At 43.6% G+C, this 26,761-nt stretch overlaps 1 protein-coding gene across 3 annotated transcripts in view; it reads left to right on the top strand.

The window, feature by feature from the left end:
• PIK3R5 (phosphoinositide-3-kinase regulatory subunit 5) overlaps positions 1–26,761 on the top strand; it is a 518,653-nt gene that overhangs the window by 304,441 nt on the left and 187,451 nt on the right. For all 3 annotated transcript variants that reach the window (XM_069654585.1, XM_069654582.1, XM_069654583.1), the window contains exons 2-5: positions 3,812–3,924; positions 5,466–5,566; positions 8,308–8,376; positions 10,913–11,051. In XM_069654585.1, the coding sequence (XP_069510686.1) occupies positions 3,825–3,924; positions 5,466–5,566; positions 8,308–8,376; positions 10,913–11,051 (409 nt within the window). In that variant the 5' untranslated portion in view covers positions 3,812–3,824. The remainder of the gene's footprint in view (positions 1–3,811; positions 3,925–5,465; positions 5,567–8,307; positions 8,377–10,912; positions 11,052–26,761) is intronic.

Consider the following 26,761-nt stretch of genomic DNA (forward strand, 5'->3'; position numbering starts at 1 on the left):
GAATGAATGTTGCTCGCTTAGTGCAGAAGTGCATACTTGTCCTTTGCATTACTCCATAATGATGTTGATGGAGGAGTGCGTGTCCCAGGAAGTGTTATGTTCCACTCATCACTAAAGTCTCACCAGGCATTCACTCTACCTCACTCAGTTTAGGTTCCTGCACATGGCTATTTCCCATGCCACATTTGACTCACCCTGTGAAAAATCCACCAAAGGGCAGAATATCCCAGAATTCCTTCTCCCGCTCAGAATGGAAGCCCACAAAAGGGAGCTATGAGTCACAGAATGCACTCTACCTCAATGAATCTGTCCTCAAAGCCCTACATCGTGCTATATTGCAGGCAATTACATCAGAGTCATTTTTATAGAGTGCATGGTGGTTCCAAAGAACTATGTACCCGATAAACCACACCACCTCTCTAAAAACAGACGCCACAACAGGACTACATACAAGACACACTCTATCCCAGAAAGTTCAGATGCCACGCCTGCCAAACACAAAACTGCATGGCAATACATGTATATTTCTCCACTCGGTATCGAAGTGTCCAAAAGACTATATTTCTGTCAATGTGTTCCCCCTTACACAGTACACATGTCTTCAGAGGACTGCATACCTGTGAATACATTCTGTATTACTAAGAACAGGTGCCACCCAAAACTGCCTCTTCATCTATTCTCAGTCTCCCTCATTTTCCAGCACCCCTCAAAGGGCCACATATTCCAAAATGTACTTTGGTAGATTTAGTATAGTGACTCCTAACATAATAATAGGTCAGATGCCCTACATACATACCACAAAATGTTCCTGCCACAGTCTCCATCAGGACCACATGGCCTAGGATGCATTCTACTTCACAGTAAGAGGAACCCCATACACGCTCCAGAATAAGCATCGTCTAAGTATAAAAGATCACTGAAAAATAATTACATGTCGCAAGTCTCTGAGGTTCTATACAAATTGAGCTGTTTTCTCTCCCATGTTTCCCAACTTGCCCTAAAATACCCTCCCATTCTCACAGACATTAATTCGGTGGACCCTGATGTCCCCATCAATGTGTTTTTGTGTGTGCATGTATGTGTGTCTGTGTGCATCCATTGGCATTCTGGTTGGCTGGCAAAACTGACACTCATCCCAGACCACCCCCAAATGATGTGAGAGGTAGAGCCCAGTCTAAACCAGTAAGAACCAATACGGGAGATTCCATGTGGACTCACAAATAGCCCATATTGTAGAATAACCATTTTAAGCTCACTGCGTTGTTGCCCTAATCAAAGATTGCCCTAAAATACACAACGGCTGATAGTAGTACTTAGAAAAGTATATTTATAACCCAATTGCAGTTATAAATGCCATATCATAAATGCCATATCATATCAATGGCTAGCAAAAAGGTACATTGGGCTACCAATGCATTAAAATGGATTGCACCCCTGGTGAAACCAAAATTAATCTACTTCCCAAAATAAGCTTATGACACACATGGGGTGCTTTGGAAGCTCCCATGGGGCTTGGATCCTTATGGGTGACTCAGGACCATATATCCAAAATGAGTGAAAAGAGTTGAAATGGCCGAGGGACATCAGTAGAAGGCCATCACCCACCAAAAATAGACCAGGGATACAAAAATAAAAAGGAGAAAAGCAAAACATGCAGTCACTGTCACAAGTGGCTCTAGAATCCACAAAATAGAAACTTAACAGAGTGCGTGTTTGAAGTCGCTTTATTAAGGTAGGATACTGGGGGGGGGCAACATTTTATTAAGTCGTTTAAGCGTGACAGGTTCCTTGGCTAAAGTTATTTGCAGTGGCCGTCCCATCATGAACTGACGGATGGGGCATTGTTTTGTTTCAACCTGGAAGTAATTTCGTGTGAGGCAGTAGTTAACATATCTATTAGACTAAATGAGTAGCATGGCAGTAATCAAGTTCCTTTTAATGAGCTAAGTATTAAGCTTTTGATCATCTCATCTGTTTTGATTTTCATATAATTGTAAGCATGCAGTTGATAATTTGGGACCATTAAGATTGCAAATGAGCGCAAATGAACAGTCTATGTTCCAGTTTACCTGTGTATCCCTGACCTTCAATTATCTAACATTTCCTTGACCATTAACCTTGAACCGTTTCTCTGGGGCCAGTAGTGCTCTGTTTGACACAAGGATTCACCCTGAAAGGAAGAGACGTGCCAAGTTATTGCTTGCTAAAACTCTGGAGCAACTTTCATACAGATAAACCAATTTTTTAGTATTTAATTATATAGCCAAGTGTATTCCCCGTAATAGTTCTTGGTGTATATTAGAGATTTGAGAAGAGGATTGCATGGATTTTATTGAGACATAGAAACTACTTGATCGAGTATCTTTACATCTCAGAGGGCATTTTATTTCAAAAGTTTTTTTCAGTAAATGTTATTGATTTTGATCACGTCTAGCTCACAGATTTTTCAGAATGATCCACTCCAAGGCTATCAGCTGAGCCCAGCGTACCCACAGCCCGTTTCCTGTGACCAAACATGCAGTTTTGTGTAATAACAACCTCTGTTTAACTACATATATGCATATACTGGTATTAGTCTAATTTCTTTTTTATCATTGATTGAATGGTACATTTGACCGAATTCAAAATTACCACATGCGAGGTGGGGGACCCGGAAAAAAAAGAAAAGAAAAAAAAGAAAAAGGGACCCTGCAGCATTCGATCCGGCCACGTTAGAGGGACGGATCTGACGCTGCAGCGGTGCAGTGGAGGTGGTATTAGCCTAATTGGTCGAGCAAATAGGTAGGTAGGAGAGGAGGATGGGGACGGGCGCATTTTGGTTTCAGTTTGTTCATCTGATAAATGTTCGAATGCAAGCATTTTTTGCGGACAGATCTCGGCAAACAATTATCAGATGAACAAACAACCCCAGACCTATATACTACATTTGCACAAGAACAATACAGGTTATAAGAGCTTAGCTTTATAGAGCCCACCCTCAGGTCAAACTTTATGTTATGTGTTGAATGCCCTCAAATAATACCTGTTAAGGCCATCAGCCAGGGTCTATAAAGCTTAATTAGAGCTCGTTTTCTTCCCTTTTGACGATCAGAAACTATAGAATCCAGGCTCTGACCACCCCTAGAAGCCTGCATGTCATGATCTTCTTTTGCATTTCTCACTGTTTTCAGCTATGTAGCCAATCAACAAGCTAAACTTTCAAAATCTGCATTCCAAGCTTCCCTTTGTGATGTTTACGCACTGAGCACTGGTGAAGGAGATATTGGAAAGCCATGTCACAGGAAGGGCCAGGTAAGGCTCGCCCTGCATTCTCAAGCTTTAATAGCTATAGAGCACCAACTGTCTGGCTGTATTGTCTGCCAGGTGACTTTTGCCCTTGGTAGAGGTCCTCACGCTCGGACCACTAACCTGAGGGGTGGTTATCTAATCCCCAATAGCTCCCCCTGGTGCAGGCCCTAATGCTTCAATGGCACTCGTCAGAGCCACATTGCAATAAAACACATGCATCCACCGTAAACTCACTCCAATACATGTCCCACGTGGAGACCCCCTGCTCCTGCAAGTTATGCAAGGTGACATCATGATGCAGAATGGATGACCACGCCCCTCCTCCCTTTGGATGAGTATCTCAAGATTGTCTATCATTCTCATTGTGTACATGTGTTCATGTTGTAACATTGTAAGTTTATATTGTGCTTCAGAAACTTTACACCATTCTCAAATCTAGTAAATACCTGACATAAATGTCAAGAATGCCACTGTTCAGGCACTGATGGTTTCCCCATGTGTTTGCTTCGTGTGATTGCGACAGGAGATGAATTAACATGGAGCACACGTCCTGCACAGAGGACAGGATCCACCATGCCCTGGAGAGATGCCTGCATGGGCTGAGCAGGAGCACCCCATCCTCAGCCACCTGGACCGGTAGGTGTTCTCGTTACTCCAACCTTGGTCCACATGGCGCATAGGTATCACCATCAGAGTGCCACTTATGGCGGAGAGGCCAAAACACTGAACACTTTCTCAGCAATAACAGTACCTTTATTTCCAGGAACCAGCTCAGCCACCATCTTAATGTTTGCTGGGGCATAGCAGTGTGTTTTCCACACATGGGACATAAGCAGGTCTACATACATGACTCCAATCATGCCTTTTGGAAAGTTGTTTCAATGACAGCCCACACTAAGGGCCCCTTTACCGGTTTGTTGGTAATTTGGAGGTAAATCTGATGAATTACTGCCAAACTTGATTAGCATTACCGTCATTCGGTTCTGTGGTTTTACTACAGGATTACAAGTGGTGGTAGGGCAGTATATTTGCTTATTTTTTAAGTCCATACGACTCCATTTTTTTTCCCACACCGCTGAACATTTAAAGAGGTCCTAACCTTTTCCACAGGCAGACATCCTATAATGGCTTAAGAAATTGCAATGCCACAGAGACACGGCAAGCACAGGTGACACCACTGAGCAGTAAACCATTTTACTTTCCACTCCATCTTTCACTTTGTTACCACTGCATTACCATTGCATTACCACACCCCTTACTACAACTGGGTGGAAGGCTGAGGATTTTTGTCCAGCAAAATGCTAGAGAAAATTCTCCACCTTATCTACAAAAAATGGCAAAATTGGCAGAATTACTGCATGCAGAATTACCCTCATTTAAGCATCTCTCTATGCCCGCCTCTTTCTTGGATGACCGGCATAAAAATACACTGCACTTTTTTATCTTACATATTTTGTTATTTTTCCGAGTGGTATTTTTTACAGTACTACTCTCACACTAATTAGCCAATGTATGTTGCTGCAAATCTATATATGAATCACTTTCTTTATTTATTTTAATAAAACATAGTCTTTTGTGTGGTGGCATAGGGGCTGATGCCTGCTTTGCAGGTTGCATGATCAGCACCTGCATCGGGCAGTAATCTAGCAACACAGCCTATCGGGAGGGCACTTCGGGGAGATGTCTTCACCTCTCGTTGATATACAATAGAGAAATTCGATTTTCACTGTTCAGAATATAGTTTGTCAACCTCTTGTGTGCAAAAGCATTCAGTCCTGTTAACGCCATTTTGTATTCTTGATTCCTTCATCAATGATGCTCGCCATTTTGTATTCATGAATTCTTGAACAATGGTCTACGGTAAAGGGTTTCTCGATAACTCTGTTTGTACATGAAAGGAATTGGAATGATACTTCCCGCTCTCTAGCAAGTGGTGAAGGCGTCCTTTGGGAAGAGCCAGAAGATCCGGTTGACTGTGGTTTTAGGGCCTTGATAGTAAGGACTTAATATTTTGCATGCTCCACCTCCAGATAGGACTTGAACCAGCAGCCTCAACGTTTTTTCTGGCTCTTCCGGCTGCTGCTTTAAGTGGCCTAACCTCTCCATCCTTGCCCCTGTGAATTCTGGAATTATTGGGCTCTGTTTCAGCTTTGTTAACATGTCTCTGTGTTTTGTAGCCGGCCTGTGCTTGAACTGCTGGAGTTTGGAAGAGCTGGTGAGCCGGGATGCAGGGAACTATCTCATCCTCGTTGAGAAGATTCTGCAGCGGACGCAACAGGTAAGAGTCCAGCGATGTGCAGCGGCTGAGGAGTGGAAGCGTGCCCTCACCTGCACTAAGCAGGGATAGTTCTAAAGTAAGGCAATGATATGTGGCCACCTAGAGAACCACCAGCAGGAAGGTCCCTAAGGTGCCCAAGAATCGCAACACAAGCAACAAATATAACCGCATTGTAGTTGTAGTGGTCATCAAAGTGGCATTAGCACTGAAAGGACATATTGGTCCTGGTTCAAGGTACAGGCGATAGAGAACGTCTGCCCAGGATCAAGCCACAGCCAGAAGGGGGCCAGAATACTGGTAAAAGGAGAAAATGGGGACTCTTTGCCAGGGTAGGAGGCAACAAAACTGTATTTTGCTAGAGTATTTCAGAATTCCATGCACACAACCTAGTGCCCACGATAGAGTTTGCATTCCTAGCTCCGTCTAGAAGTGGTTAGGCATATGGGGAAATCTGGCATTTCTGTTGCTGATAACAGCTAATGCAGAGTTGAACATATACATGTGACTGATTCTGCCCCATCCTACTTTTCAAAGGCCCTGTCCTCTCCCAAAATCTCCCACTGTTCCATGGGCTAGTCCACCACCTGCTTGTCATACAGAAGGACGCCCCGGGAAAGCCTCTGCATGATTTTATGGAAGCCAGGTTGGTTAGGCGCTAAACTAAAAGAGAGCTGCAGAGTTGCATTGTTGCATGCCTAACTATCCCCTAATAGATGTCAAGTACAAACCCTGTGTATGGTTTCATGCACGTTGGGAACCACAAGGCCTTTCGCAGATGGGTGTGGGTGGGCCCTAAACTAGTAGAGACACTGGCTTGAGATGAAACTGCTATGTCTTGGAGCCAGAGTGGTGCTGTCTGGCCTGCAGAGCTTCAATGTGGCATCCAGTCCCCTTATGCCTTTCAAGTACCATCCCTGTGTATGGTTTCATGCACGGTGGGAACCACAAGGCCTTTGGCATGTGGCTGTGGGAGAGCGAGAATATACAATTGGCACGGGGGTGTGCAGATGTTAATACAGAAGGATGATTTCCTACTTCCTGCCTTGGTGGGACCGGGACTTGCGCGCAGGGACAATAGCCGCAGCCCGCGTGCACAGTTTCCAGCCAGAGTTCTTCAAGGGGTCCCTATTCAGCATTGTGTGATAGCTATGTATTGTCCTGTGCGAACGAAAACAAGGTCAGGCTGCGGTTGGGGGTAACTGACGGAGGGACCCTACAAAATCGCAATATTCTGTGTCTAGCTTGCTCTGCTGTAGTGCCTACTGCTCCCTGCACAGAAAGTGACATGTATAATCTGTTCGTATGGTAATTGATGACTAATGTAATGTATTGGACACTGAATGGATTGACGGTCTAGTGCATCTTCATTGTTTTACGTGATGCTGCCTTTGAAAGTCCATCGGGGCGGGGCTAGGCATATGGCTCGTTGCCTCTTTTTGTCTCTGCGTCCCTATATACATAGGTTTCTAACACAGCGCTCAATACCCCCTGGAGGCAGTTTGAACCCGCTGCAGGTGGAGAGAAGAAAGGGAGGCGTGGGATTAGCAAGGAGGGGAAGCAAAGAGGAGAGGAAAGGGCACACATCAGAGGATTGCACCGAGAGCAGGCATGGGGCCTGAAAGTGAGGCAGCATTTATGAGCACGGGTGGGTGAAATGACCACAAGCAAGCACCTGGCAAAATTCACTGCCCATTCTACTTCGCCCGCAAAGCAGATTCTCTCCCGATTTAGCCGCTTTTGGGTAAAATACATTTTTGCTGACCTTGTTTTTACTTTTGGCGCATTCATATTTGAGGCCATCGGAGAATACATTGTTTCAAAGCCCCTAGTTGGGCGCTTAGTTGCCAAAAGCCAACAGTAGAACATGCGAAAGTTCGCATACACAGGTCACAATTGCCCAATTGTTGCACAGGAGAAATGGCAAAATGGGTCGATTGCGGCCAGAATTTGCTGTTTCGTCCTTCGAGTGAAATTTGTCCCGGCACAGTGGAAAGGCGACTAGGACAGCACAATCCAAAGCCTGCCAGTTCTCTCCCTCCTCCCCCGCACTCCATGTCCCTGTTTCCTGGCACCCAGCCCCACTGCATTAACACTTACCTGGAGTTCAGCGCTGTAGTGAATAGAAGGGAGGGAGCACTGGGTATGCTACTAGAACACAACCTTTCCATTCGTTGGGTAGACTCCTTGGGGGCCAGCACATCTGTCTTCAGCAAGATCACCCTCTGTGGGAGGCTAAGGGGCAGGCTGTGACACTTTCCTACGCCAGGATGGCCAGCCCTATGCTCGAGAGTCTAAGGCCTACACATAGTCTGCTTGACTAGCTACACCAAGCATGGGGCCTCCATCTACTGAGGACCGTGCCACCAAATTCTGTGCTCACCTTTAGAGAGTTACTGAGGCAGATAGGATGGAGATCTCGGCCGATTCGGCTCAAGGATTGATCCAATTGTGCAAATGGAGAGGGTACCAGGCCTGGAACTTGTAAATGAAGGGGACGGTGACACAATATGTAGACAGAGGTTGGAAGTGCCTATCTTTAACAGACGTTTGCCATGTGAGCACATCATACCTCTCCCATTCCTTCCAGCATCACGCGCATCCAATCAGTCTACAGTTCTTTCCAACCTTTTCATTTGGTGGGGCTCTAACCTCACCCAGGGCCAGGCTGCTCTTCGTACAGTGACTCTTCAGTGGCCCGCAATTCCTGCTCTGTCAGTCATATTGTTGTGTCTGTTTTTCAGGTGCAAGAGAATTGTGAGTACCACCTGGTCACGCCATTGGCCCTGATGTTCTACTCTGCTGTGCTGTGTGTGAGTACCTGCTGGTCTGCAACATTGCTTGTTTTTAGAGAGGAATGACCTCCTATGTTTTAGGAAAAGAACTTCAGATAGATAGGATAGAGTGACACAGAGTGAGAAAGAGAGAAAGAGAGAGAGAGAGCGATAAGGGAAGAGAGTGAGACTACCTAAGAGAGGAAAATGCTGTCCTAACCTTAGTCTACCAACAAATGTCTCTCGCTTTCAATTCCTGCAAAGTCTGCATTACATACAGTATTTTTCTCTCTCGCCCCACTTCATTGTAAAATACATAGTTTCCTCCTCTAGCTATCGTGGGAGGGACTGATCTGAGGGATTGACCTATTTCTTATCCAACACTTAATAGTAGGACTTCCTATACGGATGATCACATTTCTTCTGTAACTCTCAGGAGTGGCCAGTTATTTCATTACACTTCTGCTCCCATGGGTGCTCCTCAGTGCATGGTGTGGCTTGCCCAATCTCTTGCCCCGGTGATGAATATGATCTTCAGGTCCTCCCCTAAGGTGGACGTCGTTATAGGGTACCATGTGACCTTTCTCATGCTTCAGGTTGGTCTTCCTTAAAAGATGCCATGTGCCCTTTCTCAATATCCCATGTTGTCCTACATTATGGAATGCCATGTACCCTTACTAATGATCCCAGGCTTTGTCTCCATTATGGCATGACATGTGCCCTTTCGCATGCTCCCAGGTTGGTCTCCATTATGACATGCCATGTTCCCCTTCTCATGATTCTAGGTTAGTCTCCATTATGGCATGGCATGTGCCCTTTCGCATGCTCCCAGGTTGGTCTCCATTATAACATGCCATGTTCCCCTTCTCATGATTCTAGGTTAGTCTCCATTATGGCATGGCATGTGCCCTTTCGCATGCTCCCAGGTTGGTCTCCATTATGACATGCCATGTTCCCCTTCTCATGATTCTAGGTTAGTCTCCATTATGGCATGGCATGTGCCCTTTCGCATGCTCCCAGGTTGGTCTCCATTATAACATGCCATGTTCCCCTTCTCATGATTCTAGGTTAGTCTCCATTATGGCATGACATGTGCCCTTTCTCATGCTCCCGGGTTGGTCTCGATTATGAGACCTTCCATTTGAGATGTCATGTGCCCGTTCTCCTGCTCCCAGGGTGGTCTTCATTATGATATGCCATGTTCCCTTTCTCATGATTCTAGGTTAGTCTCCATTATGGCATGACATGTGCCCTTTCTCATGCTCCCGGGTTGGTCTCGATTATGAGACCTTCCATTTGAGATGTCATGTGCCCGTTCTCCTGCTCCCAGGGTGGTCTTCATTATGATATGCCATGTGCCCCTTCTTATGATTCTAGGTTAGTCTCCATTATGGCATGCCACGTGGCCCTTCTCATGCCCTTTCTCATGCCCCCGGGTTGGTCTTCCTTTTGAGATGCCATGTGCCTTTTCTCATGCTCCTGGGTTGGTTTTCATTATGAGGTGCCATGTGCCCGTTCTCCTGCTCCCAGGTCTGTCTTCATTTTGCGATGCCATGTGCCATTTCTCCTGCTCCCGGGATGTTCTTCATTGTGAGATGCCATGTGCTCCTTCCCTTGCTACTAGGGATGATCTTTGTTGTAAGAAGCCATATATTTCTTTTTCCTCTTAGTGGAGGTCTTACTACTAACATACTATGTCTCCCTCTTCTTGCCCCCATCTTGTCTTTATTACAAGATGGCTTGTGTCCCACCTCTTGCTCCAAAGGTGGTCTTCACTAAGTAATGCAATGTGCTGCTGCCCTTTTTCACAAAGTGCCTTCCGCCACTTGCACCCAGGGAAGTTTGCTTTAAGTGATATCATGAGCCCTTTCCAGTGGTGGACTGCCCAACAAGGAGGTCTGAACATTCCCTGGTGGGCCTTTGCACCATCGGCCCCTCTTCTAAGAGCAATGGTTTATGTTGCTGCGTGCAGTACACACAATTAGGATGGGATTATCCCTTCGACGTTGTAATATGGGGCCACTTTGGAGAAAAAAAATCCAGTGCCACTTTTGGTTCCCAGTCCACTCCAGGCCCTTTCTCTTTCTCCCAGCAGTTGCTTCCATTAAATTATACAGTGCATCTTATCTCATGTTTCCAGTGGTGGCCTTAATTATTCCACGTTCTGTTCCCAAGAGTGGTCTTCATTACTTGTTCCCTCTTCAGGCCACTTCTCTCTTCCCCTTTCCTCTCATTCATCGTTGACATGAGTTCCTGGTGTTCAAGTCTGCACTCTGTCTGTTCCTCATTGTCGACCTGTTTTCAGAGTTGAACGCAGTCTCATTGTTACAAGGAATTGCTTCCTTTTACGCTATCCACACCCTTAACTCTGTAACTTTCAGTTCTGCATTCCCAGGAAAAGGAACCAGCTCTAATTGCTGATATTATGTTCCCCGTCCGAAGGGATTGAATACTACTCAAGTGAGCGTTGCCAAACATGTTTCTTTGTTGTTCTCCATTGGCAGGGCCTAGTGCTTCCACAGTGGGCATGCGTGCCAATGTACAGGTGGATATAATTGTATTTTTTTTTCTCCAGGCACCATACTTCACCCCCTCTCTACAGCTCCTTCAACAGGCCTCCAAAATATATCACAGCTTCCTCACCTGGCCACTGCCTTACTGCAACATATACCAGGAGCTGCTTTCCTTCATTGACGACGAGCTCAAGGCGCCGGGTATGTACACCGCAAAACACCTGTGTTGGCCTCAAGGGATCACTTCTAAACATCTTCCAGGGGGGACCACTCCTCTTCCTCTTTCACTTTTAGACTGCCCTCAGATAGGCCCAATATATGCCTGCTGCAGTTTCTTGAGTGGGGGCCATTCTGGGACATATAGCCCACAACGTTGCCGACAGCGCCTATCATGAGAGATGAGTCTTACACGCTTTTCGAACGCTAACTAAATTGGTATGTTGCCTGTGTGATGCTGGAAAATGATTTACTAAACATGCTCTTGATTTCTAAATCCTCGCCCCCCCAAATGTGACTGATGGGCCAACCAAAAGATTAGCACCTGAAGATCGCAGAGATATTATGCGCTTGTTGAACTTTGATTTCAGGCACAAGATATCTGACCCGACACATACCTAGAGGCCAGACACCAAATATTGAAACCCATTCTAGCTTTCACGGAGAGCCACTGTAGGGAGCATCTCAAAGCAGAAATATGTCCCCAAAAATCAGCTACATTCTGGACTACCTTCAACTGATATAAACGTGAGGACGGAGGCCCGGCCAACTAAGCATTGCAATAGTCTGGGACGCAAATTAATAAGTGCGCCCATCAGCTTGGCATGATCTTCTTTCAGGATAAAACATTACATTCCCATGAGTTTGACAAGCTGGAAACAAACACCCTCACTGTGGCCTGAAGATGGGAAGTTAATGCAAGGTCAGAGTCCCATCACCAACCCAAGATTTTGCCAGAACTATTAAGGCTGATGAAGGAAGGAAACCCTGTTGGAAAATCATGATTTGGGGCACAATTAAGTTATTTAGGACTCCCTGTATTTCCCACATTCAGTGAAGACAGTTGTCCCTCATCCATGACTCTGCTACATTCAGACAATCACTGAAGACCACTGATTCCAAATTAAATCCCCCTATGGTTATTTAAAGCGTCAGTGTACAAATGGCACCTCACATCGGAAGCATCAGCCAGGGTAAAAAAGGGGATGGATCTAAATGTTGATTAGTACCCGGCGCGTTGATGCCACAGGATACACTTAATGTGGATTGGCTCGATTCCGAGCCATACCACAGCCTAATCCCGTGTACGCATTTGTGTGCATCCTGCGCCGGGAACACTGAGGCTTATATACTTACCTCCGTACGCCGCCATTCATTACTACGAATAGACTTGGCCCAAAATGGTGCCCTGTTGATCCATAGTAATGAAGCAGTAGGCGTGTTCTAGTCTTTGTAGAACTAGTGCGTACTGCTACGACCGCCTTTTCAAACAGCAAAAGAAATGCCGTCTGAAAAGGTTTGACTACAGCATTAGTATCCCGGGGCTACAAATCCCGGAATACTAATTGCAATAACCCCCTCGCTGGTGGACCATTACTGCCAAGCGATGGCCTATAACTTTGGGCCCCCGGGCATTGCCTTAGGCGGCAATGGCCCGCCGGCTCGGGGGTCATTGCCACAATAATTCACGAGACAGAGGGGAACGCTCTGGGAGTTTAATTGGGTCCAAGTTCACTAATATAACTGCAGAACACCGGCACAACTCCTACAAATTACTATAAATGTGAGACTAAGATGGTAAAGTCACTGGTATCAAAAGCCATGGACAGATTCAGCAACACCAATAGTGTAAGTTTACCATCATCGGCTTTAGCCATAATATTGTTCCTGACATCTAGAAGAGCAGGTTCAGTCCGATATCTAAGTTGAAATCCCAACTGCATAGGGTCGAGATGACCATAAACTTCCAAATGAGACTACAGCTGCAGTCCAAATTAATTTACCTACACCTTAACTATGGGCGAGTTGCCCATTTGTAATCGCCGATAATTTGTTGTCAAGACAAGAACAAATGAGGGCTTCTTCAGCAGAAGCATAATTATGCCCCTTTTTAATCTGATAGGTATTAGACCTTCCATATTTCAATTATTAAACCCACTAAGAACATTGGGGCAAATGAACTCCAGAAACCAGAAACCAGTAATGTTGTGTTCATCCCGGGATTAAGTCCGCCCCTGTTTTTTTAGGTTCTCTCAAATCCTGGCAGAAACTGGCGGACAATGAGCTGGCCTGCAGAAGATAATTCAGAGACATGAGTTAAAGAGTCTAGGTTGGTGGTTGCAGCCCGCAGTGATAAACACACGCCAATAGTCTTGGTTGGTCTTTTCAGATGATGTCAAGATATATATTTTAAGGGAGGTCTTCTGCTCAGTGCGACAGGTAGTATTAAACAGTTTCCATCAGCCGCATTCTGCCTGACATTTCCTTTTAAGGCTGAGAAACTGGCAGGAACAAAACAGACCTGAATTAGACTGTATTTTAGATTCGCAGGCTGGTACAGACTCATCCAGGTCACCGCTTACCACATGGCATAAGTGATCTAGCTGCTACTCATCAACTCGAGCGCTCTGCCCACAAGCCAGTTCCCGCCTAGCTCAGACCTGAACACTTGGAGAGTGGCCTTTCCTATCTCTTTTAAAAGTAAATGGCGGCGAAGTGATCTTTTTGGAGGGTGTATAGAGCAGAACTGCAGAGTAGACCAATAGAGAGTGATCAGACCAAACCTGGCGAAGCACATCAACCTCTGCAACCACACCTCTGCACGCACCCCTGCATGGGGGACTGGGCGACGAGGTGCAGCTCAAAAGCAGCAGACACCTCAAGTAAGGCCTAAGCCATCATGTCATCTTGACAGTCAGCTCACCCATTAAAGTCGCCACCCAAGACAATGTGAGGGGATCCCAGTGAACAGCCAGGTGGTCTGTAGCACAGGCAGCAATGAAGAGGCTCTGAAGAGCTGGCGAGCCACAGATAAACATTCACACATTGCATGTACTAATCCATGCCCTGAAGAGACTAATAAAGAGATTCTGTAAATAATGGAACCCCCCAGGCCCCCACCGTCAAATTGGGCCATTCAGGAAGCAGGTCGCCTGCCATGTGTGCCCCTCTCCCCATAAGCAGATCCGAAGTAAAAGCACGTGTGGGTAGAGTTGGAGAGGCCCCATGGCCAGGATCCACTCTAGCGCCAGCCCACCCAGGGTATATGCCCGCAAGGAAACCTACATTCATAAATAATTAGACTCTAAGTAAAAGAAAAGTGATACAACTTGGCTTGGATTTAAATGAGGCTGCAATCAGGCTATTATTATGAATGCTCGATTATCAAATTAATATGAGGGAAATCCCCCCCCGTTAGACGAAAGTAGCTGCATACACTTGCCCCAAGATGGCGGCCACTTAAAGGGATGCCCTGAGGCTTTTTGAGCATTTCTGGTTTGAAATTACCCTTCATTACCTAATCAATCACGTCGGTTCATTGAATGGGGCCACACGGGGTACAATAGAAGCTATCAACTGATTTTAGTGCTCCTTCGCTGGATGGGCAGAACATGGTTGGTGGCACAATAGGAGTTTGCTGATCCCGGGTATTTGCGCTAGTTAACCTCATGTACGGGCTTACCTACACCAGAGAAGTTGGTGTCACCAATTGCCTCAACTGTTACCACCACTTCCCCTCTCGGGGTACAACAGTAGAACTTAACATTGAGGAATGGTTGAGTGGAAAAACAACAGCCCTGGCTCTACCCAGAAATATCCAGGTGATGCAGGGTGGCCCCTAAAGTACTCTGGTCCACCGCAAGGTGATGGCATTATCCTGGCCAGCGCTAGTGCTCATGGGTAAGTCTGGCTGCTTGACCGTTTAGTTCCCCATCAACCCCACATGCCGGTGTCTGGGGGTGAGGACACTGAGAAAAAAGCACACTGGGCAGTTAGCACCTTTATCCATGTTATTCTGGCGCTAGAAAATAATGATTCTAACTTCAGTCACAGAATATTCAGCGAAAGTGCTAGTAGGCCATATGCATGAATGCTGACATGCGTTACTGCACATTTTCACAGCCAGAGCTGACATGCACTGAAGAAAGACACATCTAATGGCCAGAACATGGGGAGTTCTTGGGGAGAGCCAGGCAGGTGTTTGGCTCTTCCTTGCATGTTTGGCTGTTCCCTACCCCTCCACCCTTTCAGAAGCATTGGCTCCAAGGGAGATCATACTTTTTCGCTCTAGGCGGGTCGTGTTGACACATATGTTATGCACCTCCACAGACAGGGTACCAATTCGGGACAAACCCGCCCAAATTGTGGCTAACGGATGGGCTCCCAAAATGGCAAGCCTTGCCCCAAAATACCAGAAAGCACGGACTGCAGGATACAGTATTGCACTAAGATATAAAACAGACTGTCCCCAGGGGGCCTCAGCTTTTTATTTCGCTCAATTGAATCGCAGTCTGCTATCCTAAAAAGGTGGCATGCCCTACATATATATATATATATATAAAAAAAATCAAATTCTCAGAAATTGTATTTTCATTTTCAAAGCGCGAGTGAAAGCCTTGTGGCGGCTGGTGGGGCTGCTGGATCCGGGCATGGCGCCAGCTTCCGCTTTGAGCCTACCGAGTCGGGTTTGCTCTCTCACTGCACACAATTCACAGCAAGCGAGCGCGAGCCTTCCTTCCTCCTTATCGCGCAATCGCTTCGAGTGGCTTTTTACTTCTAAAACGTTTAACGTGAAAAATGCCTAATGTGGCAAATTGTGCCAAAACATACATCATTTACCCAGTAACTCGTCACATTCCATGATTCCCACTTGCTAAACACAACTGGTAAGGTCCATGGGTCTGGAAGCCCAGCCTACAAACTATTCACTTTAAGCACTTTTCGTAGAGCACTTAATACTTGTTAAAGTGCCAAATTGTGCCAAAACATACATCATTTACCCAGTAACTCTGCACATTCCATGATTCCCACTTGCTAAACATAACTGGTAAATTCCATGGGTCTGGAAGCCCAGCCTACAAACTATTAGCTTTAAGCACTTTTCGTAGAGCACTTAATGCTTGTTAAAGTGCCAAATTGTGCCAAAGCATACACCATTTACCCAGAAACGTTGCACATTACATGTGTTCTACTTCATAAACAACCTGGGAAGTTCCATGGCTTTTAGTTGGGCCAACCTGAACATTATTTATGTTAAGCACTATTTTTACATTATAAAATGTTTAATGTAAAAAATGCTTAAAGGGATGGTCTAGTAAAAAATGTTATTTAAAAAATAGATAGGCCACATTAAAAAAAAAACACTAGCATCCTCCGTTTTAAAACTTCCTATGTAAAATTTTGAGCTATTCAAGCTCAAAATTCGGAAAAGCAAGCACAGGGGCGCAGCCATTTTGTGAAATGGAGGCCCTCCTGTGCTGGCTTTTGCTTTTGCGGAACTAATGAAGGAAAAGCCAGCCAGCTGTAGTAAACAAAGTCTACCGCTGGGTAGATTTCCCTTCATTAGTGCCGGGACTCGGATAACTCAAAATTTTACATAGGAAGTTTTAAAACGGAGGATGCTAGTATTTTTTTTTATGTGGCCTATCTATTTTTTAAATAAAACTTTTTACTAGACCATCCCTTTAATGTTGCTAAATGTGGCAAATTGAGCCAACCCATACATACATTACCCAAAACACCTGCACACTACACATTTCTTACTTCCTAAACATAACTCAAAAGTCTAGCAGTTTGTGTGCCTCAACTGACTGATTATGCACAATAAGCATGTTCTTTAGAGCAAATATTGTTACTTGGTGACTTAATGTGCTAAACAGAAATAAAACATACAGCATTTATTCTGATACTCTGCATATGACATGTTTCATACCTACCAAACATAACTGGAAAAACACGTGCACAGTTTCTTGGTAAATAATTTATGTTTTTGCACATTTTGGCACATTATGCAACATTAAATTCAATAATACATGTGCTTAATGTGAATAATTTGCAGGTTTGGACACCGAAAACCACATAACCTTACAGTTATGTTCATAAAGAACGAAATCTGAAATATGCATGATCTCATGGCAAATACTTTTTGTTTCTGCACATTTTGGCACATACGCAGACACACACGTGCAATAATAAAAGTGCCTAATGTAAATAATTTGCAGTTCAGACACCAAAAAATCATGGAACTTTCCAGTCATTTTTAAGGAGCAGGATGCATGTAATGTGCAGAGTTTCTGGGCAAATGTTTATGTTTTGGCATAATTTGGCACATTGAGCAACATTAAGCACTCAAAGAAAAGTGCCTACTGTGGATCATCTGGAGGTTGTGACACATACATCCATGGAACCTTCCAGTTATGTGTAGGGAGTAGAAAACATGTAGTGTGCAGAGTTTATGGGTAAATTGTTTTTGTTTTGGCTCAATATGGTACATTTAACAACTTTCAGGGCTCCATGAATAGTGCTTAACTTGTATACATTTGAGGTTGTGCCGCCAAAAACCATTGAACTTTCCAGTTCTCTTCAGGAAGTACGAAACATATAATGTGCATAGTTTCTTCGTAAATGATTTATGTTTTGGTTTAATGAAGCAATATTAACTGCAATAGGAAATGTGCATAAGGCGGATACTTTGGAGGTTGTGCCACCAAAAACCATGGAACTTTCCTGTTACGTTGACGGAGTAGGAAACATGCAATGTATAGAGTTCCTTGGTAAAGGATTTGGGTTTTGACACAATTTGGCACAGTGAGCAATATTAAGTGCTACAAGAAATGTGCTTAACGTAGATAATTTTGGAGCCTGTGCCAGCAAAAAACATCAAACTCCCGAGTTACGTTTTTTGAAAGTAGGAAACAGGAAACGAGGACAGTTTCTGGATAAATTATTTATGTTTTGGCACAGTTTGTCTCATTAGGCAACATTAAGCGCACTAAGAAAAGGGTTAACATGATTAATTTGCTCGTAGATCCACCGTAAGCCATGGAACTTTCAAATGATCTTAAGGGAGTAGGAGATGTGCACAGGGTTTGGGTACATTAATTATTTTTGGGCTCCATTTGGCACATTAATCAACATTAAATACAATATAAAATGTGCTTAATATAGATAATTTGGAGGTTTTGCCTCAGCTTTGCATGCGCGTTTTCTTGGCCATGGTTTCTACATGCCCTGGCTCATCATGACACTGCAAGGGCCTAAAGCCTGTCAAAGGCTCAGACATAGACAGGCTTCATATTCTTAAGCACTTTGCACATTATCCTAGGGTTTTGGTAACCTTCTCATAAATAAATGAGGACATGTCAAGGTTTTTTGTTCGTTTTTCAGGGACCTGTTACGAAATTGGCTCATTCGGATTTCTGACATACAACACCTCCCAAATGTTATGGGGCTCCCTAGGGGCGCAAGAAGCAGGGCTTAGCTGCCTGTGTTAACTTCGGCATGGCTTCAACATGCACCAGCTCACCATGCATGAGTACATTCCAGACATACCCCGAGAGCAGGGAACACCTCTTCTCCATCTATTTCTCCTTTCGGTGCTGCACTCCATAGAATACAGTTAAGTACCAAGATAAATTTGGTCCAATTGTACACATATGACTTCCATCTGTTCCTTCTCATGCTTTACCCGCCCTCATCCCAACTATCTAACTGACTTTGCTTCTCGCTAGTCGTACTGAATTTTCTATAGTGCCCCTCCTTTGCCTCTATGACAGGCTAATCACTTACATGCCATGAACTATGGCAGTAGACGCTATACAAATGCCAGATAACATAACCCAAAAACATAGAACTCCCCAGTTTTGTTTTGAAAAGTATGAAGCAGATAAAGGGCATGCCTTCTGGGGACATTATTTATGCTTTGTGACAATTTGGCACATTAGGCAACATGAAGTGTTCTAAGAAAAGAGCTTACTATGATCAGTTTGCAGGTAGGACCACACAAAACCATGGAACTTTCCAGTTATATTCAGGAATTAGGAAACATATAATGTGCAGAGTTTGCGGGTAAATGATTGATGTTTTGGTTCAATTTGGCACATTAAGCAATATTAGATGGTGTAAGAAACGTGTGTAGAGTGCATCATTTGGCGGTTCAGCCACCAAAAACCATACAACTTTCCAGTTATATCTAGGAAGTAGGAAATGTTTAATGTGCAGAATTTAGGGGGACATTGTTTATGTGTTTGTACAATATGGCACAATATACAACATTAGGTGCACTAAGGAAAGTGCTTAACGAGCATAGTGTGCATAAGGTGCTCTATTAACATTGCTTACTGTGCATAATTTGGGGTTTGAGCCACCAAAAACCATTAGAGTTTCCTGCTTTGTTTAGGAAGTAGGAACTATGTAATGGGCATGGTTTCTGGGTAATTGATGTATGTCTGAGCCGAATTTGCCACATTAAGCAACTTTAAGCATTTACATTACACATTCCTGAAGTGCTTAACATGGACAATTTTCAGGGTGGTCACCAAAAATCATGAAACTTTCCATTTATGTTCAGTAAGTAAGAAACATGTAACATGCAGAGTTTATGGGTAAATGAATAATGTTTTGGTACAATTTGGCACATTAAGCAACATTCAGTACTCTAAGAAAAGTGCCTAATGTGAATAGTTTGCAGGTTGGACCACCAACGACTAGAGAACTGTCCAGTTATGTTTAGGAAGTAGGACACGTGTAATGTGCAGAGCTTCTGGGTAAACAATGTATGTTTTTCCACAATTTAGCAAATAAAGCAACATTAAAGGTTTTTCACATTGAACATTTTAGAATGTCCCTTTTTGATAAATATGTCAGGTTCTCAGACATGCGAACATGGTCGTGGCATATTTCTGAATGCCGCAGCAGTATCAGCTTCAGTCTGTGGACAGAGCTTGAGGGGGTGACATTTAAATAGGCTCATGTAAATTAAGTCATTGATAGATAGAGTACATGAATCACGTCAGTAGTCAGGTCACATGCCCTTAGCCGCCTCACATTAGTGGGGAAACGCATGACGCCATTTGATTCGTGGTTCAGAGTGAGTCTAAGTAAAACTCTGGACTTTCCAGATACAGCCTTTGACCACCACTACACCTTGTGAAAAATATTGTTTAACTTGTTTTCTCAAGAAGTTGTTCCTGTCTGTTTTAAAACTTTTCATTACTTTGTTTTTCAAGGGATGGAATCCCCCTCCATGTTCCCTCCCTTACATGAATGCAAACTCCCACTCAGCCTTTATGCAACCTCTCACCTCAAACTACCTTTTGACATGTTGACTTTGTTTTTTGTCAAGTTCTTTTGTGTGACTTTCATACACAACTCAATTATTCCACCACCTATTATTATAACTACCCGATTTCTTTATTTTTTTGAGTCGCTCCTTTAAAAGATGTTTGATCTTTTCAAATTGATTTTTGAAGATTGAGGGTTAGAAAAACAAGATAATGGACTCTGTGCTTACTTTCGCCACATTTGAAACTCAACATTTCGACTGGATGATCTGTTCCATAAAACTGTGAAAGGTGGAGAGACCCATTCTTCGCCTCTTCCATCCCTGGACATGCAGTTTCAACCTCCACTATCCACTTGTGTTAGTGCATTTGGCCACCAGTGTCCTTGTTGCACCACTGCTCCCACATCTCTCCCTTCCCCCACCATGTAGCCATACACCCACCATGTAGCCATACACCCACCATGTAGCCATACACCTGCAACCTACTGTTCCTAGCTTTCTCTCTCAATACCATTTTACACCTTCTTACAGAGGATTCTGCATCCCCCCCAAACTCTTACTATCTCTTTCCTCATCCTCCTCTACAAATCTAATTGTTAAGCTCTGCAAAATGCAATCTTTCTGCATGAAGAGCTCCTTTGTCAAAGACCATTTCAACTACTGCATCCCCCAGCTTGCACTCACTTGAATTAATAAAACCTGATTTGCTCCTCTTGACACTGCCTCACTGGTGTCCTTTACACTGTCTCTGTACCCTTCTTTGACTGTCCTCAGCTGGCCATGTGAAGTGGAGGCATGGAGGGGTCGGACTAATGGTCAGGAGGGCTAACTCCTCTTACAGAGACATACTTTCTGTCACTTCCTTTTGATCACACTGACACCCAAGTGCTTTGCTTCATTGATTCTCTCTCTATCATCCTTGTTCCCTCAACTTCTTTCCTGGCTTAGTTCTCTTACTTGAATGTCCTTCTACTGACACGGATCACTCTTATTATGAGAATGTCCTGCATCCACTAACTTAAACTTGACTCTCTGCTCTCTGATCACTCTCTGAACTCCCTCCACAACTACAAACACATGGTTCAGGGTAACTCCCCTGTCCCGATTTTTTACATCATCCCTCACCTAATATTACTATTGGCCTGTCTATGTCTGACCACTCTGCTCTACACTTGTTAAATTGTAGAGGGGAATGGTGAGACAAGGACAGGCAGACAATGGTCCTCATTACGAGCATGCCGGTCCAGTAACAACGGTGCTGGTAAGCCTACCAGCACCATTGTTACCGGACACACGCCGAGTCTGCTGGCAGCTGCTGTCCTGCACGCCAGGTCTGACCTGGCGGGCGGGACGGCACCTGCCTGCAGACTTTCCGGGAAGCACCGGCACCATTGTTAACCGTGTCGGTGCTTCCGTCATCCCCATTCCCATTGAGTCCTATCGGACTCAAATGGGAATGGGGATTTACATTTTTCTGGCGCCTGACTTCCAGCAACACCGGGGTCGTAATCCCCTGGTGTTTCCGTGGAGCCAGGCACCAGAAAGAATCACAACTCCAGCGGCAGTCTGCCGGTTTTACCAGCATGGCTACCGCCGGAGTTGTAATGAGGCCCAAAATCTCTGTTCCCCCTACAGATCCTTTCTCTTCCATATTATCGATCTACTATTGTAAACCTCACTTATTGGCTTCCTACCTGGCTAAGGCCAAATACTCTCCTTTAACCCTTCACATGCCGTCAATGACTTTGAATTAGCCCTTATATCCTACTTTGAACCCCACCATCTGACTCCAAAACTCCAAAATGTACTCCTCTACCCCATCCCCCAGCACAGGAAGAGTCCCAAGATAAGCCGCATCAATACTAACATGAACCTGCATTTGCGGCACTGGCGTAGATCACAATCCCCTCCAATGCTTGCCACCTGCAAGGAGGGCCTCCCTGCCCCTTCTACTCCTCTAAATGCAGATAGGTCCATGCATTGACCTTATATCTTCTCCCTACTTCACCCCTATAAACACTCATTTACCCTTCAGGCCATGATTCCCAACTCTCCCACTTCCACTCGGTCTATCACCTTTCCCTCTTTGCCAATGACTTTGCCCTGTATTTAAAACCCAACATGTATAGTATCTCTGGTACTTCCACTGTCCTCTTCTCCATCCCTCATCCTCCTTCTTCTCAACCCCGCTTACCTCTTCTCCATCCTCCCTTGGCCCCTTCCCTCTAATCTTAACTATTAAGTCGGCTCCCATTCTCAAGATACCCAAACAATCCTGTGACCCCGTGGGTCCATTTGCTCCACAAGCTGTTAAAGACCTTGCACCCTGAACTGCTCCCATCTCTCTTAACCCTTTAACCTCTTCCTCTCAACTCAGGTTTTCACAGTCTGCTTTACAATACCCAACCGTAAAGTCCATTAAATATAAATAGACACCTTTTTACGCAGCTTCAAGAAGCCTTCAGGTCCCCCACAACCTCTCAAAGTATCAGCTTGTCTCACTTCTCCCTCACCAATTTAAGAACCTAGAGTGTATTATATTCCACGTGATCACCAGATAGTTACTAGTCAACAGGTTCTGTGACTCCTTCCTATCTGAAATCCATAGTTGCTACTCCAATGTGGTCTCATTGACCCATGTCTCCAACCTGTTCTCGACTGCCCACCGGTAGAAACTTTCATCCGTATTGAACCTTCCTGACATTTCTGCAGCCTTCGACATTGTCAACTATCCTGCTGCACTTCTCGCCCTCTCAACCTCAGGTTCAAGGACACTGCACTCCCCTGAATGGCCTCCTAGATATCTGTTGGTCATTGTTCTTCTCATGGAGACATTTACTTTCACCGCCCTCCCAGTATAAACCCCCCCAAACCCCAAGGCTCTGTCCTTGACCTGCTACCATTTGTCAGCTAACACCCCCTCCCTTGGCAAACTCATCTTCTCCTTCAGTTTCTACTACCACCTCTTTGTCAATGATACCCATATTTCGGTTTTTCCCTCCTCTCCTCAGGGGTTTCTAACTATCTTTTGACCATCTTTCACTGGATTGCCCTATGCTAACTCATGCCTAATTCCTCTATCTTTTTCCCTGCCCTGTCCCCCCTGCCTTCACCCATTTCCTTTCCTACTGGCCTTTTCCCCGCCCGAAGACTCACAATCTGGGCTCTACCTCTTTGAAAACAACCTAAAACTCTGCCAGTTTATCACACTTGCCACTACTGTCAGTTGACTCAACCAGCATAATAACCTCTGCAAATATGGCAACTTCTCACCCACCATGACATGAAAACTATGATCTGCACTGTAGTACTGAGTCACCTAAACTACTGTTATAGCATCCCAATGGTTCTTTATTTGTACTCATTTGCCTCCATAGCAAAATGATCACCTTTGCACTTCATACTCTGTATAATCCCCATAGCAGTTCACCCACCTCTCTGCAAAACCTCCATGCCAGCCTGCTTGCCAATCATAACTAGCCCCAATTTGAATTCCTTCTACTTAAAATCACTCTATAGCCTTGCCCCTGCTTATCTCGATATCCCCAAAAGCCACACTACCTCCATGCATTATGTCTTCGTCCACATTATAATGTTGGCAGTGCGGGACACAAGTGGCAGCAATTTCATTACCAAAACAGCAAGATCCCACAAACCAGCTTCCTATCCTTTTCACTAAGAGCGATTGTTCACAGATACCAAAGTATCAAATCATGATAACCCCCTACTCAAAAGAAGGCCGAATAACCATGTAGTTTATAAAAAAATATACATATTTTAATTTTTTAGTATTTTCAACAACATATTGTACTCAACAATCTTGTACTAAAAACAATTATACAACAACAACATTTGGAATTCATTTCTCTGTTTATATATGGCTTGTCTATCTGGACTAGGGATTCATATATCGAAAACCCTTTCCGTGCCCCACTCGGGGTTCTGTGTGTTAACCCTCAATGATATTATTTATGCCCTTCCTAATTTACATGGACAAGGAGAGTGTGCCAACACTGTGTTGATGTGTTTCTAGGACCAGCATAAATCTTAATTGCTACAGAAATATATATACGGAATCATCCCCAATACATATTCTGCGGAAGGGCATGTGTGTCATAAGTGTATGTGTTGTAAGTGCGTGTGGCTTCAGAGGTTGTGGTGTAAGTGTGTGTGGCATTAGCGTGTGTGCTGTAAGGTGTATGAGTGTTTGGTGCTTAACTAGCTGGCATGTGAGTTTATGGTGCACAAATGTAATGGAACATTTATGCCTTATATGCCTCCTATATGTGTAAAAACTCGCATTAACGTGAGGTTTTGATTTTGATGCATGTTTTTATATTTAGAGGAGGTGTATACGAGTTTGTACAGTTTGTACATACACACAATTTATATCTACGGAAAACTGATATCAAAGTAATTCCTGACTTTGATGTTAGTTTTCATATGTAGTATAACAGTGTACATGTATGAAATGCATCTCTCCCACAGTTCGTATATAATATGGATATTCGCTCTGCTCATGTCTTATATGCCACTTACACGTCTCAAAGCTCACAATAAAGTGAGATCACCTTTTGATGTGATGTACCTAATTTATATCTTCTATATGGGGTTTATATACATATGGAAACTGACATCAAAGTCAGTGCTGACTTTGATGTGAGTTTTCATACATTTAGTAGTAGTGTACATGCCCGAAATATAGATCTTCTACATGTACACGTACAATTAGTATAAAAGATACACATTCATTCTGCCCATGCATTATATATAAATACATCTTAAAATGTGAGTATCTAGAAACTTATTCGCTACATTGTCAACATTTCGTTCAGTGCATCCATTCATAAAATCTATGAGCATGGCAAAAATCCTGACAATTGAAGTGGCCAATTTTGAGATATGTGGGCCAAATTTCTTTTTTTCATTTTGTTTTTTGAGAAAACTCTATTTTAAAAGCTCTTTAAAGAAAGGGTTTATGCCTTGAAATTTTACTAAGCAACATTTTCAGATTACTTTCATGAAAGCATTCAAGAGTTATTAAGAAAAGCTATTATCTGAAAATATAGTTTACTTTGCTTGCGCTGGGTTAGCCAGGTTTTCCCAAAAAGTGTTGATCCAAAAGAAAACAACAAATGTATACCTTCCTTGAAATATATATATTTTTTTGATTAAACTCTTTATCACAGTTTTTACAAAAGGGTGTGAGCAAAAGAAAGTGTTTCTTCATTTGATCCTAAACAAATGTTTCTTCATTTGATCCTTTATTGTCATTACTTGAAATAATGAAGTAATTTATTTGAGAGCAGTTAAAGAAAAATGCACCACACTTCAGGAACTGCGCCACAGTATTTTTATGGAAGCTGAAATGTATTGATTATAGTGCCCTTTTGGATAACACGTGTTTCGGCACACCAGTGTCTTTTTCAAATCAGGGCTAGTAACAAAACTAATAAATGTGTAGTCAAATTCACAATGAAAACAAGTATTCGAAATCATAATGCAGAGTGAAACAATTATGAAAACAAACCATGAAATAAACAAAGTTATGTGTAATCACAGAGAATTGAGGAGGGGTAAAGGGGAGGAAGTTCAAGGTAAGTACAAGGAAAACAACACAAATAGAGAAAAGGTGGAAAAACAAACAAATAAAAAACAGCACATCAGTACATACTCTGAATTGAGTGTCTATGTTTTGTAAAGTATCATGTTTTCTTAAGGTAAATGATATAGAGTTGTGCCCATGGAGGCCTTACCTATATTCCAAATCAATATTTTCCAATTCGGTAGAACAGAAAGTCATGGGATAAATCCCCCTATTAAAATTCAAGCCAAAATGTCACAGTTTAGACACTAATTACAATGTGTGTGGTTCATCATTTATGAAGTCCAGTATTATAAATGTCTCCTACGTTGCGTATTATTGAAAATGGTGGCTTTAGTCGTGCTTGCCCATCACGTTAGTCTGGGCAATGTGCCTGATTGGTAATCGTTCAATAGTAGTGTACCCGAAATTAATAAATGACCTCGGTATTATTAATTTCACAGTTTTAAATGTATCCGTGTAGACGCTGGATACTATCCGAGCACAGTAAAATAACTAGTTCGCTACACTAGCGTTCATTTGATAAACGTTTACTTATAACGCGGCAAAGCATTTCATATAATGTAATCGTATACCGAATAATGCTACGTCCAACAGCGCTGCAGTTGCGCTTGTAAAATAGACGCTTACTCTAGTCCGAACACGGCCAGAACATTACTCAAAATGCGGCCGTGCAACAGAGAGCGCTCGGTTACATAATATTAGAACATGAGACTAAAAAACCAGCTGAAAGCACAAAGGATTGGTGCTGCAGCTTACCTCCAACTTGTACTCAATCTCCTATCGTCTGGGTCGGTCGAAAAAGCGGTTTCTCCTGAGTTTACATGGGTTGTCTAGACAACCCTAGTCCTATTACTATTTCCATTAGGTCCTGCTCAAGGAGTCAGGCAAAATAGACGGGTGCCATGTTTGGAGTTCGTATATGGGTAGAATCAATAAAAAATGATGGAATATTTAAAACGGTCCCCATGGGGCTGCAAAATTAGTGTGTTAATTAGGTAGAACTTAAATTAAGGTAGAAACTGA

This window comes from Ambystoma mexicanum, chromosome 3q (assembly GCF_040938575.1).
Source record: "Ambystoma mexicanum isolate Mex_15411 chromosome 3q, UKY_AmexF1_1, whole genome shotgun sequence".
NCBI lineage: Eukaryota > Metazoa > Chordata > Amphibia > Caudata > Ambystomatidae > Ambystoma > Ambystoma mexicanum.